Here is a 12343-nt window from a genome sequence, read left to right on the forward strand (position 1 = left end):
TGACCAACTTATCTTTTGTGAGATAACAGGATGGAGGGGAAAGAAAGTGAGAGAGGGAAAGATACCTGCTAATGTATTTGTGAACGGGAGGAGAAAGGTTTTTACTGGAGCAAACAAAGAATCAGGAAGATTAACAAAGAATCAGGAAGTAACAACACAAATATATATTGGAAAGTCAAATCAAGGACATCTCAGATCCCTGCAGTTCAGCATAATGGCAGTTGTACTCACAGTGCTGGTGTTATTCTTAGCTGGTTTTCTTGCTGCATTTATATTGTTGGTCATAGGGGCAATTAATTTTGATTTTTCCAACTCAGAAATTCCTCCTGGAGTGACTCAGCCTGCAAAGCTCCGGATCATTCATATAATTTTAATATGCACAGCTGTGGTGGTAAGTGAACCTGGGGTGATTTTTGGGGGAAGAACAGAGAACCTGTAGACTTTACTCTTACTTCTGTGCTAGAAGCCTGCATGGAATTATGTTCTGGAGAGCAGAGCAGGGCATTGCTGTCATGCTGCATGTTTTATTGAGCTGAGTGTTGCTGAAGAAACTTTTGCCAGACTTCTGACACTGCACTGCTCTAATCCAGTCCTGCCCAGCTCTATCTGAGGCGGTACCTAAATGCTGCCCTAACACAAGTGTGTGAAAGTCTGACTGTGCTTCTGCCCTGACTCCAGCTGACCTAGCAATCATTTGATTTACAATGTTTATCCATGTTGGATCATTTGTATTTCCATTCTTGGCTCACACTATACCAGATGTCTCTGGACTGTGCTTTCAAGCTTTTCGTGGGCATGGGGATGAGAATTCTGTATTTATTTTGAATATGAAGTGAGAAGCTGAACATTTCAGAATTGGCCTTGGGAAGGAAAAGTTTCTGTCACACAAGTGACAAAATTAGGTAACGTTGCTCAAGAGGGGCTGAAGGAATTCTTCTGCCCAAAGCACATTTATAGAACTCCTGCAGCAACTAAGCAGGATTATATGATGGGAATGAGGGGCTCTGACCAGCCCAGCTTCTCCAGGTGAAGCAGCTTGTAAAGTGTGTGGGAAGGTAATCAGTCTCCAAGAGCAGCACTCAACATCTGGTGAGCTCTGCTGACAGAGGAGCTCACTGAATCACAGGTACTTCTGTGTAATGATAGGTGATGCTCTGATGAGACATGGCATCAGACAGGAGGTAACAGAGGTTGTGCATATATTTACTAAATTAATGTAATGGAATATCTGCAAAGACATACAAGCTACTTAAAATTTAAAAAGGAAAAAAAGAGGAAAAATTTCTCTGTCATAAATATTCTAGATTATGGTCAATCATAGTAAAGAATTCTAGATATATATATTCTAATGTTTTGGCTGCACAGAAGTTGTAATTAGAAAGAGATTATATCACTTAAGCAGCTGGAAAAGCCAGTTCTCTTTTAATCATCAATCCACTGCCCACCATAAACCAGCCTTGTATGCTGCAAGGTAAGCAACAGAGGGTGAAAGAAAACAAACAAGTTGAGTGTAAAAGTTAAAATATCCTTGGTATTGTTCCATTCCTGCTTGGAAAATAGCAAATACAAAAGAATAGATCATTTTATCATACAACTAGAGACATTAAGACTAGTTTCTGTAAAAATTTAAAATCGATACATTGCAAAATGTCTTAGTTTCTTCACGAAATCTTTCCTCAAGATCAGGCATGACGAATATTATAAATATCTTGAATTGCTGAAAACAAAAGGCCTTTTGTACATAAATATATTGAGAGTTATGACACTACTGACAATCCATGCAAATGTGGCTGGCTAATAAGAAATATTCATAACAGAATCTTGAGTAATATGAACTTGATCCAAATATTCCTAAGGACCAAAGTACCGACTGGCATGGCTGAACAATGCATTTCAAAACAGGGGAGATACTTTTTTTTAATGCAAAGTTCTGTTGGAGCACTAGCTCTGATTTGTATTCATTTTCTGGTACCTGGCATGAGTATCCCTGTGTCACAGAGAATGAACAGAAATTCATTTCTACTAAATATGTCAGGATCTTCTTGTCAGTGCATGACACACATCAGTGAGACTTAGAAAAAAGCAATTATCAAACATATTCTTAACTTAGTCAACTCTACTTTGGGCAAGTGTCTGTACCATGAAAATCAGCACCAGAATAATCATCTTTTGCTATGTTTTTACATCATTGGGGGGGAAGGATAGAATAACCAGTGAAAACCAAACCTGCTTTCAATGTTAGGTAAAGGACCTGCTGAGGAAGCAGAGGACCCTATCTCACCACTCTGTTAATGTTGCATTGTTTGGGGTTCTGCTCTTTGTCCATGTAACTCTCTCATAACCCCTCCTGATGCTGCTGTTACTTGTTCAGTTTTCTCCTATACCTGTACAACTCATCCATTGGTTTATTACTGCCCTAAAACCACATGACTTAGGCACTGTGAGTTCACTGTCCACACAGTTCCTTTCCTTTGGAAAATACAGCGTTTCCTGAGTGAGCTCTCTGTTCTCTTTGCCTTTGAACAGGGAAAGATTCTGGAAAACTTTGGCATCTGCACTCAGGTGAGCTTTGTGAGGTACATGCAAGGAAGAAGAAGTCTGGGGGCAGACCCAAAGCTCTTCATCAAGGATCTGTGGTTTGACAAAGTGCCTGTAAGGATTTACCAGCCTAAGGCTCCATCTGCCAGCCAAAGGAGAGGAGTTATATTTTTTCACGGAGGAGGATGGGTATTTGGAAGTCTTGGTAAGATATCTACCAGAAATATTTCAGTTAAAGAAATACATACTTCATAAAAAGTAAAGTTGGTTGTTTCTTGATCTGTAGCACTTGCAAACTTTGAATATACCCACAGGTTCAATCTCATAATTCTTGTTGCCAGAAGAAGGCATCTGCCATGGATCATATGATTTTTCTTACAGGACAATGATATAAGGGGAAAAAATACTGGAATAGGAAGATGAGGAGGTACAAAAGAACTGAGGACCTTTGTAGGAAGCAGCAGGGAAAAGTAGAGAGCATTTCCTTCTTGCAATTCTTTGATTTCTCCAATAGACAACATCTCTTCTCTGGAGAGAAAATGCACCCCAACCTAAACCCAAACCCCACCAAATCTCTTTCAGAGACCCACGAAGAGCTGTGCCGCTTTATTGCCAGAGAAAGTGAATCTGTGGTTGTATCTGTGGGGTGAGTCTTTGCTCATGCTGATTCTGAGAGATGATTTCCTATAGTGTAAATATCACCTCCTGTCCCCTCAGTCACAGCAACAATCTTACTCAAAGAAATGTCTTTGTGGGACTTCTCAAGTCTGTGATTTACAACTTCATTTGCTGTTGCTTGGAGACAACTGAAGACTCACTTGGGCTGTTTTCACTGTCTGATTACATCACAAATTACACTTTGGGATATCTAGCTGGAAAATGAAGTTTTGAATGAATATTTTCAAGTTCCAAACTCAAAACTGATCACAAACAGATTGTAAGCTATGTGATCTCCTTAACACTTATTCAAGGAAGGCCTGCTTGATGCTTAGAGAAGCAGAGTGTGAATGACAAGCTAATACACGATCTAAATACTGGCATAATGGTTCAAATTAATAGGATATGTAACAAAGATACAAATCAGAAGTCATTTGTGTCCAACCCATGAAAAACTGAAGCAGAAAGTAACTAAATGATTGTCAATAAAACCTACATTTGTTGTTAAAGACCTAAGAGACATCATAAAGAGATTATATCATAACAAAATAATCTGCACCACCTCATCTTATTGATGGTAATCCTATGGAGAGGAGACAAGTAAAACTATGCAGAAATCAGGGTGTTCCTGGTTGCAGGAACCAGGACTTTAGCAACACATTTAAAAGTCATATTTCCTTCTGTTACACTTGTCTGTGTGTCCCAGGTACCGTTTGGCCCCTGAGCACAAATACCCCGCTGCCTACCAAGACTGTCTGAGCGCCAGCCAGCACTTCCTGCAGCACCTGCAGCACTACGGCGTGGATCCTGCCCGCGTCACTGTCTGTGGGGACAGTGCTGGGGGCAACCTGGCAGCTGCTGTCAGCCAGACCCTGGCAGGCAGGTCAGACCTGCCCAGGCTCCGTGCTCAGATCCTCATCTACCCAGGCCTGCAGGCCATGGACTTCAATTTACCGTCCTACCAACAGAACCGGGGAGTCCCTCTGCTCTTCCGGGAGCGAGCTGCTTTCTACATGTTGCAGTATCTGAATGGAAGTGCAACAAAACTGGAAGAGGTCTTGGATGGTTCCCATATTCCTCCAGATATTAAATTAAAGTATCAAAAGTGGGTGAGTCCAGACAACATCCCTGAGGAATTTAAGGTCAGAGGCTACAAACCACGTGTGCTACTTGACTGCACAACTGAAGTTTATGAGACAGTGAAGAGATTCTGTGAGCCCACGCTGTGCCCACTGCTGGCTGAAGACACAATTATCCAGCAGCTGCCAGAATCTTTCATCCTGACCTGCGAGTACGACGTGCTGAGGGACGATGGCTTGTTGTACAAGAAGAGGCTGGAGGACAATGGGGTTCCAGTGACCTGGTACCACCTGGAGGATGGATTCCATGGAATCGTAAACTCATTTAATAGTGGCTGGTTGTCATTTCCAGCTAGAAAAAGGGGCCTTGACAGCATTGTGAATTTTCTAAGAAGCTTATAGCAACATTTTTCTTTGTTTCTGTAAGAACTGCCAAATTTCTGGTCTTTTATGCTTCTAAATTCCATATAAGATGTTCATATATGACAATTTTTTAATAGGCATTTACGCCAATGTGATCACCATAAAAGACATTTCAAGAATAATTTCTTGTAGTGCTGTTTGAAGTAGTCCATGTGCAGTCTGCCTATTTTAATCATCTGTTTGGACTAGACACTTGTCCAGTACAAGAGCTGCTCTCTCAGTACATATAAAAGATGCAGTAAAATCTTTTAAGCCAACATCTGGTCTGACTTGTTTTATTCAATTACAGTCAACGATTTCATACTTCCTAGAAGTGTGTGTTTTGGCAAAGGAGAAAGACACTGACACTACAGTGCTGTAATGCACAGCCTGTACTCTCTGCTACTTGTAGCACCTGAGTTTAGCAGGCCAAATTTGAAGAAGATGTCTGTTAGCTAGGTAACCAGTACTTTATACTCAAAAAAAATGAAGTCACATTAGTTAACTTGACTTTTAGAAATGTAACTGTTCCCAACAGAAATACCCTATTGATGGCTTTGTTTAAATTACAATGGGAAAAATGCTTTAAGTGTTTTGTTGTGTTTATCAAACATACAAAAATCACCAGCTGAAAAACTTGTTCTTGTGTATGCTGAAAAACTTGTGCTTGAATAGATTCCTAGAATCACATAATGGTTTGGGTAGGAAGGAACGTTAAACCCATCTCATTCCAAAGGGACACCTGGTCTAGCCAAGGCTGCTTCAAGCCCCAAATAATCTAACAACAAAACAGGAGTGATGCATTCACTTTTGCAGAGCCTGTTACTTACCTTTTGGCCCCCAACCCTCCCTTCTTCCCATTTTCTTTTCTAGAAGTCCCCGTTAAAGCTATGTATTCCAAACCATGTAAAGCATGCCCACGATGCAGGAAGCAAATGTCCTGGCTGCAGATCAGCTGCAAAGGATATTTTAATCTCCACATTCACTGCCTCTCTGTCATAATTTTAATATGCACAGCTGTGGTGGTAAGTGAACCTGGGGTGATTTTTGGGGGAAGAACAGAGAACCTGTAGACTTTAAACTTACTTCTGTGCTAGAAGCCTGCATGGAATTATGTTCTGGAGAGCAGAGCAGGGCATTGCTGTCATGCTGCATGTTTTATTGAGCTGAGTCATAGACTAGAACTTCATTCAGGAATCAGCAGCAGCCTCTGAGCACTCACTGTTATCATCCGCAATCCAATAGTTCCGTATTTAATACCAGACCCTTTATCAGTCCCACAATTACAATAAAGATAAACAGGAAATTAAACACATTGACTCTTCTCCAATGTGATACCTGCTGGCACATTGCAAAACATTTGCAAGGACTTTAAAGTGAGCAACACCTGAGCGATCTCTTGCAACTGGGACTGCTCCAGGCCTTGCTGTTACCTGAAAAAGCCAATTCAAAGATAGGTGTGAAGACACATCACCTCTGGATACCTGAAATGGCATTTTTTTATCTAGTGCCAGTGATACTGCTGGTGATTCTTGTTGCCTCATTCATATCAGCAATCATAAGAACAATTCAAACTGAGTATGCCAATTGCAGCATCCCTCCTGGAGTGAACAATCCTGGAAAACTTCGACTTATTGTTGCTGTTTTGATTGTTACATCTACTCTGGTGAGTAACTCTGCTGCAACTTCTGCGAGAAAGTTGTTAGATGTTAATTTCATTCTACGTGAATGAAATTAGTTGTTAGATGTTGTTAGATGTTAATTTCACTCTACATGTAAATATCAGAATCCTGCCAGCTCTACCAAGGCTTAAAGGATGGCTTTTCTCTTCTGGGGGGCTGACTTGAGAGCAGAGTGTTTGGAAAATCATTTCTATTAGACCTCAGTCAGATTTTCCCTATTACATAAGGATTAAGTCAACCATTAGAGCCCAAGCTTTATCAGCTGAGCTTCCCTAATTAAATTTGAAATTAAATATTTATAAAAAGTGAGATTGCTTTGATTTCCACTTTAGCTAAGCACACATGATGTTTTTAGGCCATTCTTGGGGCTTTCCAGCAACATGGGAGGCTGGGCAATGGAAGCAGCAGTAACGGGAGACTGGATGCTTTAAAAGGAGACAAAAAACCATCCCAGAAACCTTAGAGGGATGAGAGACACTTGGGAGCACTGGCAAGGCCTCCTTCAGCAGGAGCCCCTTCACCAATTCCCATCACTCTCCAGGAGCCCCGTCACCAATTCCCTTCATTCTCCAGGAGCCCCATCACCAATTCCCCTCACCAGGTGTCCCTTCAATGAGTGTCCCTCACCAGCTGCCCTTCTCCAGGTGCCCCCTCACCATTTGCCCCTCACCATTTGCCCCTCACCAGTTGCCACTCTCCAACTGCCCTTCTCCCAGTGGCCCTCACCAGCTGCTCCTTATACCGTTCTCCCTTCTCTTGGTGCCCCTCACCAGCTGCTTCTCACACCATTCTACCTTCTCCTGGTGCCCCTCACCATTTGCCCCTCACCATTTGCCGCTCTCCAATTGCCCTTCTCCTGGTGCCCCTCACCAGGTGCCCCTCATCAGCTGCCCCTCACCAGTTGTGACTTTCCAACTGCCCTTCCCCAGGTGCCCCTCACCAGCTGCCCCTCACACGGTTCTCCCTTCTCCTGGTGCCCCCTCACCAGCTGCCCCTCACACGGTTCTCCCTTCTCCTGGTGCCCCCTCACCAGCTGCCCCTCACACGGTTCTCCCTTCTCCAGGTGCCCCTCACCAGCTGCCCCTCACACGGTTCTCCCTTCTCCAGGTGCCCCTCACCAGCTGCCCCTCACACGGTTCTCCCTTCTCCTGGTGCCCGCTCACCGGCTGCCCCCTCAGGACTGTCCGTGTGCAGTCTCCCCTCATCTCACCCTGGCTGTCCTCCTTCTCCCAACAGGGCAGGATTTTTGAGAAGATAGAGCTGTGCAGCAGCCTGGCCATCAAGCGCCTCGTGTTCTCCGGGCGGCGGCCGGCCCCGGCCCCGGGGGTGCGGCAGGAGGAGGCGCGGCTCGGGCGGGTGCCCGTGCGGCTGTACCGGCCCCGCGGGCCCTCCACGCACCCGCGGCCCGCCGTGCTGCTGTTCCACGGCGGCGGCTGGATCTGCTGCAGCCTCGGTACGGCCCCCGGGCCCGGCTCCACTTTAGCATAATTTACTTAATTCTCTTTCATGAATTGGCATTCTATCCTCTTCAGTCTTTTTAGTGTATTTTTCCTCTGGTAGGGATTTTTTGTTAGCTGCTGCTTCGGCTGATCTGCTGCAGCCTCGGTACGGCCTCAGCCCCGCTCTGCTGCCGGCCCACTGTCCCTGTTAGCCAGGCGGGCTTGCTTTGGCGTACACTGTGTGTTGGTGGCCAACAGAACTCTGGCCTCCACACGACGCTGATGCAAAACCTTTTCATTTATTTATATACTTTCAGCAAGCAAAGAAATTGATGCCCGTTTGTTCTAAATTACTTAATTAACTTTCATGAATTGGTATTCTATCCTCTTTAGTCTTTTTAGTGTATTTTTCCTCTGGTAGGAATTTTCCAACATATTTTTGTTTGCTGCTGCTTCGGCTGGATCTGCTGCAGCCTCGGCTCCGCTGCCTCAGCACCCCGGCACTGTCCCTGTTAGCCAGGCGGGCGTTGCTTTAGCATAAATTACTTAATTCTCTTTCATGAATTGGTATTCTGTCCTCTTTAGTCTTTTTAGTGTATTTTTCCTCTGGTAGGGATTTTCCAACATACTTTTGTTAGCTGCTGCTTTGGCTAGATCTGCTGCAGCCTTGGTAGGGCCCGGGCCAGGCTCTGCCGCCAGCCCACTGTCCCTGTTAGCCAGGCGTTGCTTTAGCATAAATTAGTTAATTCTCTTTCATGAATTGGTATTCTATCCTCTTTAGTCTTTTTAGTGTATTTTTCCTCTGGTAGGGATTTTCCAACGTATTTTTGTTAGCTGTTGCTTCGGCTAGATCTGCTGCAGCTCCCTGCCTGGGTATGGCCGGGGCCCGGCTCTGCTGCCTCAGGTATCTTTCCTCCGGTAGGGACTTTCCAACACACTTTTGTTCACTGCTTCTTTATATTCTGATTTCTAGGAAATGTCCTTGAAGTCCATAAATTCTGCCCTTCTTGTATCCAATTTCAGCAATACGCACCCTCTCCCAGGCCTTGTTCTTTGAAGCGTATCAGGGTTAGTTTGCCAAAACTGTTAAAAGTTTCAGTGATTTTCCCAATCAAGTCAACAATGATAGTCTGTATAAAGAAAGTTAGCTACATGCTGCCTAGAAGTGATTTAAGACTAGCACACTGCTTATAATTAATATACGGGTTATGATTAATTAAAACAATAATTAAAAATGTATTAGAAAAGTTATATAACCTCCAGCTGCTGGAAGGCCGAACTCTGGCTGGGCTTTCCCATCCAGCCCTGCCAAGGGAGGCAGCAGGGGAGAGGAGTGAGGGGAGCTGGACCATTTATGGACAGTAAAACATCCTTTGGTGTGTTTCAGATTCCCATGAAAGGATCTGCCAGTACATAGCTGAGGAAAGCGGCGCGCTGGTGGTGTCTGTGGGGTGAGTTACAGCCAGCTGCCCCAGAGAAGCCTTTTTGCCTCTTGTTACCCCTCAGCACTGCAGGGATGTGCACCTGGTGGGAATGCTCCTCATCAGGACCTGGACACCATGATCCTCATGGGTCCCTCCCAACTCAGCATTTTTCTATTATTTTCTCAGCACCCCAGGTGTCCAGACAGAATTGCAAGGGGGCTGCTTGTTTTTCATTTCTCTCCCTGCTCCATCAGCTAACAGTGCAGACACAGCTCACAGTAAGGTCCATGTGTGTTCCAGCATAGAGCTATGCTGGCAGCACACAAAACCAAGGAATGCTTTCCAGAAGAGAGTTCCAGTGTGTTGAGAAATGACTAATAAACTGACTCGGAAGGTGATGAACCATTTAAATAGGTGTAATTACCTTGTGAACTTCAAGGAGCTTTCTAACAGTGAGAATCAAATGCTAGTAAGTAATAATACTACTAATTAGTACTATCAATACCAGTAGTACTGAAAAATATAACTGTCCCAGTTATTTAAATAAAGAAAAAATAATTATAGAAATGAAATATCCTAAGTAACAGTGAGGTTAAATTGATTAAATTAGTTATTACACAAACCAGAAGCAGTCTACAGTAGAAGAAAAAAATGAAGGTACATCACTTAATTTGTGATCAGAGCTGCTCTGGGAATACCCTAACCATGCTATGTTCTTGCAGCCCCAACCTATGGCTCTCACTTCTCTGTGATTACTCATTGGACAAATACATGTTTAGTAGATAAAAATACCTTAATGAGATTTTTTTCTGAGGGAAAAATTAGTGCAACACAGGGAGAACCAGGATGCTGTAGAAATTTTGTATTTACACTTAGGACATTTCCTTCTGTTACTTTTGTGTGGTGGTACTTGCAGGGGTCTCAGGATGAGGGAAGAGATGAGAATCTTGACTTCATGTTTCAGAAGGCTGATTTATTATTTTATTTTTATTATTTATTGTTTATTACTTATGACTACTTACTACTTATTACTTATTATTTTATGATATATATTATATTAAAAGAAAATTATATACTAAAACTATACTTAAAGAATAGAAGAGAGGATTTAATCAGAAGACTAGTAAGGAACGAAATAGAATGATAATAAAATCTTGTGACTGACCAGAGTCTGAGACAGCTGGATTATGATTGGCCATTAATTAAAAACAACCACATGAGACCAATCAAAGATGCACCTGTTGCATTCCACAGCAGCAGATAATTATTGTTTACATTTTGTTCCTGAGGCTTCTCAGCTTCTTAGGAGAAAAGATCTTAGCAAAAGGATTTTTCATGAACTGTGTCCATGACCCTTTTGCTATCTCTGTCTGTGTCCCAGGTACCGTTTGGCCCCTGAGCACAAATACCCCGCTGCCTACGAAGACTGTCTGAGCGCCAGCCAGCACTTCCTGCAGCACCTGCAGCACTACGGCGTGGACCCTGCCCGCGTCACTGTCTGTGGGGACAGTGCTGGGGGCAACCTGGCAGCTGCTGTCAGCCAGACCCTGGCAGGCAGGTCAGACCTGCCCAGGCTTCGTGCTCAGATCCTCATCTACCCAGGCCTGCAGGCCCTGGACTTCAATTTACCGTCCTACCAACAGAACCGGGGAGTCCCTCTGCTCTTCCGGGAACGAGCTGTTTACTATTCTTTGCAGTACGTACAAGGGGACACATCAAATCTGGAAGAGATCTTGGAAGGCTCTCATATTTCTCCAGACATGAGGCTGCAGTATCAAAAGTGGGTGAGTGCAGACATCATCCCTGAGGAATTTAAGGTCAGAGGCTACAAACCACACAAGCCCTCTGAGTTCAAGCCTGGACTTTTTGAGAAAGTGAAAAGACTCCGTGAGCCCACGCTGTGCCCACTGCTGGCTGAAGACACAATTATCCAGCAGCTGCCAGAATCTTTCATCCTGACCTGCGAGTACGACGTGCTGAGGGACGATGGCTTGTTGTACAAGAAGAGGCTGGAGGACAATGGAGTTCCAGTGACCTGGTACCACCTTGAGGATGGATTCCATGGAATCGTAAACCTGTTTGATTATTGTGGTTTGTCATTTCCATCTGGGAAAAGAGGATTGGACAAGGTTGTTGAATTTATAAAAGGCTTGTAAAAAGAACTCTCCCTCATTATGATTCTCCCACTAATGACTCTGCTTAGGCTCTCACACTTCAGGTAGTGCTGCACTGCACGAATGTGACACCTTTTGATGTGTAAAATACTATTTCTAAGATCCATGAACTTCAAATTAACACAGATCTTTTCCTTGTGAGACTTCTGACAGTTCAATCTTTTGACAGTACAATTTTCCTATATGCTGTTTTTTTTTCAAATTGGCATCTGATTGATTCCTTGTCTTTAATTACTAAGTTATTTACTTCTATACAAATAATCTATGTGGAATGATTTGCATTAAAGGTTGTTCACTACAGCCAGCTTATTTGTGATGTCCATTTGATAAGCTCCAAAGCAGGACTTAATTTATCTAAAAAGTATAAACTGGGTAGATAGTAAGGGAAGGAAAACTCTCTCTGGACAAATAGGCAGAGATCAAGATCTCAGTGAAGAGATTAAGCAAATATTCCATGGCTGCAAAAGTAGAAGTGCAAGGCCAGAGTTGATGGGGCACACCTAGCTGGAGGCAAGTAAGGGCTGCTCTGATTTTGAAACAAAGTCCTTTTTAATTTTGGAAAGTCTCCAGCATGCCCACAGAGGGTAGGATATAGTGTTGAGATGAAATGCTGACATCAGGATTTACAAAGGCAGGAGGGATCAGTGAACTGGGCTCCTGGTCTGTGTGTACTGGAAGGTACATCTTACAGAGAGAATATGAAGAAGGAAAATGTTTTCATGTTCTTCCAAGGAGTGTCTCCCAGTATTAACTTTTGCAGAATCTGTACTGTGATTCTGTGCTAGAATCTGTGAATTGGTGCTCACTGCATGGCTTGAGTTTTATTTACAGGATGAGACAGTGTTTTCCCTGCCATGATGCTTCATTACACCCCGCTGATGGAAGCAAGGAAGAACAGCAGTGAGCACACTCAGGATGGCCAGACTGAGGACATGAAAATCACAGAAT

The 12343-nt window shown here is 43.5% G+C and overlaps 2 protein-coding genes across 2 annotated transcripts; both read left to right on the plus strand.

Moving 5' to 3' along the window:
* Positions 1-214: 214 nt before the first annotated feature.
* LOC131092634 (arylacetamide deacetylase-like 4) lies at positions 215-4676 on the plus strand. Its single transcript, XM_058039431.1, has 4 exons — positions 215-391; positions 2527-2743; positions 3121-3184; positions 3902-4676. The coding sequence occupies exons 1-4, from the start codon at positions 215-217 to the stop codon at positions 4674-4676; spliced, it is 1233 nt and encodes a 410-aa protein (XP_057895414.1).
* Positions 4677-6165: 1489 nt separating this feature from the next.
* On the plus strand, positions 6166-11377 carry LOC131092476 (arylacetamide deacetylase-like 4). The gene is made up of 4 exons (XM_058039154.1): positions 6166-6342; positions 7595-7811; positions 9185-9248; positions 10603-11377. Exons 1-4 carry the CDS (start codon positions 6166-6168, stop codon positions 11375-11377), a joined length of 1233 nt encoding a protein of 410 aa, XP_057895137.1.
* Positions 11378-12343: the final 966 nt, after the last annotated feature.

This window comes from Melospiza georgiana, chromosome 22 (genome assembly GCF_028018845.1).
Source record: "Melospiza georgiana isolate bMelGeo1 chromosome 22, bMelGeo1.pri, whole genome shotgun sequence".
Lineage (NCBI taxonomy): Eukaryota > Metazoa > Chordata > Aves > Passeriformes > Passerellidae > Melospiza > Melospiza georgiana.

Excerpts from the sequence above, each read along its gene's own strand:
- LOC131092634 (XM_058039431.1), top strand. The coding sequence starts at position 215 with ATGGCAGTTGTACTCACAGTGCTGGTGTTATTCTTAGCTGGTTTTCTT. Across the intron at positions 392-2,526 it reads TAATATGCACAGCTGTGGTG|GGAAAGATTCTGGAAAACTT; the intron begins GTAAGTGAACCT and ends GCCTTTGAACAG. Across the intron at positions 2,744-3,120 it reads ATGGGTATTTGGAAGTCTTG|AGACCCACGAAGAGCTGTGC; the intron begins GTAAGATATCTA and ends AATCTCTTTCAG.
- LOC131092476 (XM_058039154.1), top strand. The coding sequence starts at position 6,166 with ATGGCATTTTTTTATCTAGTGCCAGTGATACTGCTGGTGATTCTTGTT. Across the intron at positions 6,343-7,594 it reads TGATTGTTACATCTACTCTG|GGCAGGATTTTTGAGAAGAT; the intron begins GTGAGTAACTCT and ends TTCTCCCAACAG. Across the intron at positions 7,812-9,184 it reads CTGGATCTGCTGCAGCCTCG|ATTCCCATGAAAGGATCTGC; the intron begins GTACGGCCCCCG and ends GGTGTGTTTCAG.